Here is a 5,436-nt window from a genome sequence, read left to right on the forward strand (position 1 = left end):
CCATCTACTATCACTGACGGACAAAACAATGCACAGTTTCTTTTCGTGTATTTTTTATCTTATCTTGACGTTGAACATGTACTGTATATAGTAGCTAGGATATTTTGAACAACTTTTAAAAATTGTTTTTCGTCAATCAATCTTTCTCAACGAACGTCCATAACACCACGATGACGGGCTGAAGATTTGTACCGATCCGTGAGTGGTTGCAGACAGCCAATACGTCAACACAACAAAATCAACAATCAATGTACCAAGCACTTCCACTGCTAACCGCCAAATCTTCTTTCTGTACGGTAGACAAGACAACAACAAGGTGCGGCCTGCCATTATATCCGTGACCAAATGTACCCTTTTACCAGTAGGTTCAAAATAAAGCCAAAAAATCACACATGTTAACTGTAAAAGGACTTTTCCCTCAATACCCAATTTTGCTTAATATTCTAATTCTTCAACAACTACAACAAACTTCAAATCTTCCGCATATTTGCTATGTGAACTATATTTTGTAAATATTAGAATTCATCATTCTTTCAAAATAATAAAAAATATGTTTTTGTTATGCCTACCAAGGTAAGAAAACAATTTGACTATTATACATCCCTCCATATACAGCTATTATTACTCAATAATATGTTTCAGAAATGCAGTGTGTGCTTGGTGAAGTGATATGGCGTTTGACAAGTAGTGCTATATCCAGTCAGCAGAGTTATCCTGTAACAGCCGAAATTTTCTCTACGTGACTCCAGTCGATTTCCCTTATTTCATTACTACCCTTATCTATTTATATATTTATATGTTACGCCGAATTCATGGAATTGTCGATTTCATGAAATCAGTAACGTTGTCGAAAAATACGTGTAATCGGCAATTTGACTACCAAATTCACGGAATCGGCAAATTTTGATTTCTGATTTCGTGAATTAGGTAGCCTTTTTCTGCCGATTGCACGATTCGGTTACACTTTATTATTATATAATTATAGTGTCTTATGGCAGTAATTGAAAATTTCTTGCTTTCTTTAAAAGTTGGTGATAATGTGTTGGTATCAATCCCGTCTGTGGATCAAGGTCGTGGTGATGCAACCAACCTTCTTGCAGTTATCATAGAAGAAAAAAATGGCAAATTCCGTATCGGGACTAAAGAAGAGATTTTGAACACATGGCTTGAGCGGAACATTTTGACAGCAACAAAGTACTGTTCCCTGACGACTGCAAACGTTCAACAAAATGAATATTCATTACGGAAACTTGTTAGATTGAGGTCAGTTAGGATCGAACAAGGCTATTGATTGGCTATATATTGACGTTGTACTTGTAGTACGAATTGCACATCTAAAAAGTGCACATGTAAAAAAAATAATATGATGTATTATTCAGCGTGTCACCCAGACCATACTTACCAAAATATTTAAATATAATATACATTTTTTTTATTTACTTTTTACACATTAAAATGTATTAATTATTTTATTATATTTCCGATGTTTTACACATTTATTTAAATACATATAATATTCATAGGCGCAAATAGGGAGTTACATTGGCGGGGGCTCAAGCCCTTTAATATATTCAACAAAAATCCCCCCCCTCCACAGCAAATAAAAAATTTTTTTTTTTATTAGCTACCTACTAGTATAAAATTATTATTTATTAATGCACATATATTTATTAATAACTAGATAATTGGTTACAATATTAAATTTATTCTTCTATTAGATTTGGCAAAGTCGTTTAAAACTGAGACCCTGTCAATATTGATATCTTTTTCAATATTAATTATCCCTAAACTGCTAAATCTTTCTTGGAGCATCGTTGTTCACATCCATGTTTTCAACCTCCTCATTGCAGAAAATGACCTTTCACAAGTAGCGGAATTGATTGGCAAAGTTATTGCTACATTAAATAATTTGTAATAATTTGGAAAGATTTGTTTGCTATTCAATGAGTTTAAGTGATTTTGCAGAACTTCCAAATCAACATTAACTTTCAAGACATTTTTGATAACCATCATTTCTGATCTTAAAGAATCTTTGGAAACACCAAATAAATCCTAAAAGTTATTATTTACAAATTAGTTATCAAAAGTATACAGTAAATAAAAAGTAGATTCGAACATTCAATAACGTTGTTTAGCATAATTTATTAATATAAATACATCATAAATTAATATTAAATTTAGTGTTTATAAAAAAAAAATACTTCTAATAATTCTCATATTACCTTATAATGATTAATGAATTGTAAACTTTCATTAAAATTTAATTTTAAAAAGTTGTCTACAGATTGGGCTATTTCCATACTTTCTGGTGAAAACCGTTTTTCCATATTGACAATAATAGTATCAAGTATAGGATAAAAACAATGCATTTTCCAATAATTTTTATTTATTGAAGTACCCATTAGTACATCATTAACACGGTCTTCTTCTGCCGAAGTAGTTGACATTACAGCATACTGTTGTAAATATGTAGGTTCCCTTCTAAGACGTTTAGAGCCACCTGAATTAATTAAAATTATATCAATAATTTGAATTATAAATTTATTTTATTTTAATAGGTATTATTATAATAACACACCTTGTGAAGGAATATCCAGTGACACATCATGTTCTTCACAAAATATAGTAATATCATTCCACAGGTTATCAAAATATACATCTGAACGGTTATTTTTCAGAGTATCAATCACACCACATACTAATGAACTAGATTTTCCAAGAGTTGTAGACTTTGATTGCAATTGAGTACTTAGAATGTTAATAATTTTTAAAACATCATTAAGAACAAACAAATGTACCACAAATTTCCCATTCTTTATTGTAGACAGTAGACCTATTGCTTGGGCAACATCTTTATCTTTTTGTAATTCTATTTCTTCATCAAGAATATATAGAATAGGTTTAAAATTTGCGATGACTGAGTTACAACTCTTATAACGGCAGACCCATCGAGTATCTGATAACTGTGGAATTTTTGTTTTTTTAACTCCTAGTTTTTCTTGAATGTCAGTCATTTTTTTATTTTTCGTAGGTTGATTAAAATGAACATACAACGCTTCCAGGCCATTAAATAAATTCCGTGCGTCCTAAAATTAAATTTTAAAATACTTGATGTCATATCATTTTTATTAAAGCACAGAATGTCAGAATTTAATACTCCACAACTGAAATAAATATGTATACATTTGTTACATTTATAAATATATTTGATCTCACCTTTAAATGTTTACACATATCAATGACCACAAGATTTAATTTGTGTGCCATACAGTGTACATAAATAGCTTTAGGATGTATTTCTTTAAGCTTTGCCTGAACTCCACCAGTATGACCTGACATCACGCTAGCACCGTCATATGATTGACCTATTACATTAATTTTGTCCAAGTTCAAATAATTTAAAAACTGTAATAGAGCACCAATTAAACTATCAGCATTTTGACTTTGAGATACATCTAAAAATCCAACAAATCTTTCCTCTACTTTTAGGTTTTTTGGGTAACGAACACACACAGCTAACTGTTCTTCTTTGTGGCATCTAATATTTTTTTATATAAAACAATTATCAAAATGTAGCTTAAGACTATTTAAGTAAATAAACAATATGATATTAAAAAATTACCGAGCTTCATCACACGAAAGGCTATACATTCCAGCACTTGTTATATCTTCAACAATAGTATTCCTTACATATTTAGCGCATATCTCAATGATTTCATTTTGTATTAACCAGCTTGTATGATTTGTTGGTTTAGCATAATTTAAAGCAAAAGTTGGATTATACTTTGCCATTAGTTTGCATGCTTCTTTTAAGTTACCTACATACCATAAATAGGTATATAATTAATTAACATTAGTTAGGTACTTTTATGAATAAAAAAAAATATATGGTACCTACTAAATTCACCCAACTCACCTTGATTCAAAGATGTTTCATTTTCAATATGACCTCTAAATGCTACTCCTTGATTTGCCAAAAATAATATGATATCAATTAATGTTAGCATGTAATCTCTATTTTCTAATATTTTATCACGGTGCGCATTTGTAACTAATGTATGAACAGTACCAGTAGTTTTAGATTGGATATGTGCATGCCACTTTGTCATACAAGTCAAATGGTACTGACAACTAGAATGCAACTCTAACTTTGATTTAGTGTATTATGATCCTTTTCCTCTAGAGCCAAAAATCTACAAAATTAATATATAGTATGTTTATATAAATAAATAATTTACAAAAATGAATATATATATACATATATCAAAATAGTTTACGAATAGTCATTTAACACTTACTTTTTTCCAATTTCTAAATCCTTTAGTTGAAAATTCCATGTTAGCTACAGTTCTAGAGCCAAACATTCTACAAGAATAGCAAAATATAGAATCCTCAACCACACTATACTCTATCCAATCAAAACGACTATATACCGTAGAAGAAAAACCTCTATTTTGTGAACCAAATTGTGTCTGAGGGTATTTCTAAACAGAAGAATAAAATTATTGATTATTATTTAATACTCATTAGTTTTAAAACTTGAGCTTCAAAAGGCTATGTTAGAAGATAAAAATATATTAGAAACACTATAATGTATATTTTATAGGTAGGTAATATACCATTATATTTATTATTTTAATATTTTAAAATAAAATAAAAAATTAAAATAAATACAGACTAAAATATCTAATTATTGTAACTAGCCAACTAGGTATATAATTAAATTGTAAAACTTACTTCTAATATAGGTTTAGCAGGACCTGAATCGATATCACCTAAATCATTTACCCTGGTATTTGACTGAAAACTATTAATTTGTGGATCTGTGTTGGAGTTTGATATTAGACTTGCATTTTCTTCTAGTAATGTTGTAACACTTCCAGATCCAAGTGAATCAATCTTTCAAAATGTGAAATGTTAATTTAAATAAAAAAAAAAAATTAAAAATGTTAAAGAATACTACTTACAACTCTGGACGATGACTGTAGAATGCCATCATTGTCTTCTTTGATATCTTTTTCAGTAGGAGTACTTGATACACTTTTTTTTATATTAAAAATGCTAAATAATGATTTCTCATCCATAATTCTAATCGTTTTTAATATGTAAGGTGAAGTAACTTGTTTATAGCAAACGCTTTTAAAATTAAAATTAACCCTGACACTGGCTATTATAGTTACAATGTTATATATAAATATATAATATAACTATATATATATATATATATATAGTTATAGTATAGTATAGTGTTATACTGACAAACTAGACAAACTATAAACTGTCATACTGAAAACTGAACTAATAGAAATAGACAATAGTGCGTAGGTACAGTCCAAACATATTATAACATAATTTTGTATGGTACAGACTACGACACTACGTTGACTGTTGAGAATGTTAAGATAATGTGCCAATAAGTAATAACTAATAAGTAAT

At 29.1% G+C, this 5,436-nt stretch overlaps 2 protein-coding genes across 2 annotated transcripts; both read right to left on the reverse strand.

Annotated features, from left to right (window-relative positions):
• Positions 1-1,818: 1,818 nt before the first annotated feature.
• LOC112681101 (zinc finger MYM-type protein 1-like) lies at positions 1,819-3,348 on the reverse strand. The gene is made up of 4 exons (XM_025551368.1): positions 3,217-3,348; positions 2,579-3,086; positions 2,283-2,500; positions 1,819-2,052 (listed from the first exon to the last, which is right to left on the reverse strand). Exons 1-4 carry the CDS (start codon positions 3,337-3,339, stop codon positions 1,819-1,821), a joined length of 1,083 nt encoding a protein of 360 aa, XP_025407153.1. The 5' UTR covers positions 3,340-3,348.
• Positions 3,349-3,744: 396 nt separating this feature from the next.
• On the reverse strand, positions 3,745-5,122 carry LOC112681102. The gene is made up of 5 exons (XM_025551369.1): positions 4,968-5,122; positions 4,738-4,899; positions 4,299-4,484; positions 3,917-4,193; positions 3,745-3,818 (listed from the first exon to the last, which is right to left on the reverse strand). The coding sequence occupies exons 1-4, from the start codon at positions 5,082-5,084 to the stop codon at positions 4,164-4,166; spliced, it is 495 nt and encodes a 164-aa protein (XP_025407154.1). The 5' UTR covers positions 5,085-5,122; the 3' UTR covers positions 3,745-3,818; positions 3,917-4,163.
• Positions 5,123-5,436: the final 314 nt, after the last annotated feature.

The sequence above is a fragment of the Sipha flava genome, unplaced genomic scaffold (assembly GCF_003268045.1).
Source record: "Sipha flava isolate LNK unplaced genomic scaffold, YSA_version1 18552_pilon_pilon, whole genome shotgun sequence".
NCBI lineage: Eukaryota > Metazoa > Arthropoda > Insecta > Hemiptera > Aphididae > Sipha > Sipha flava.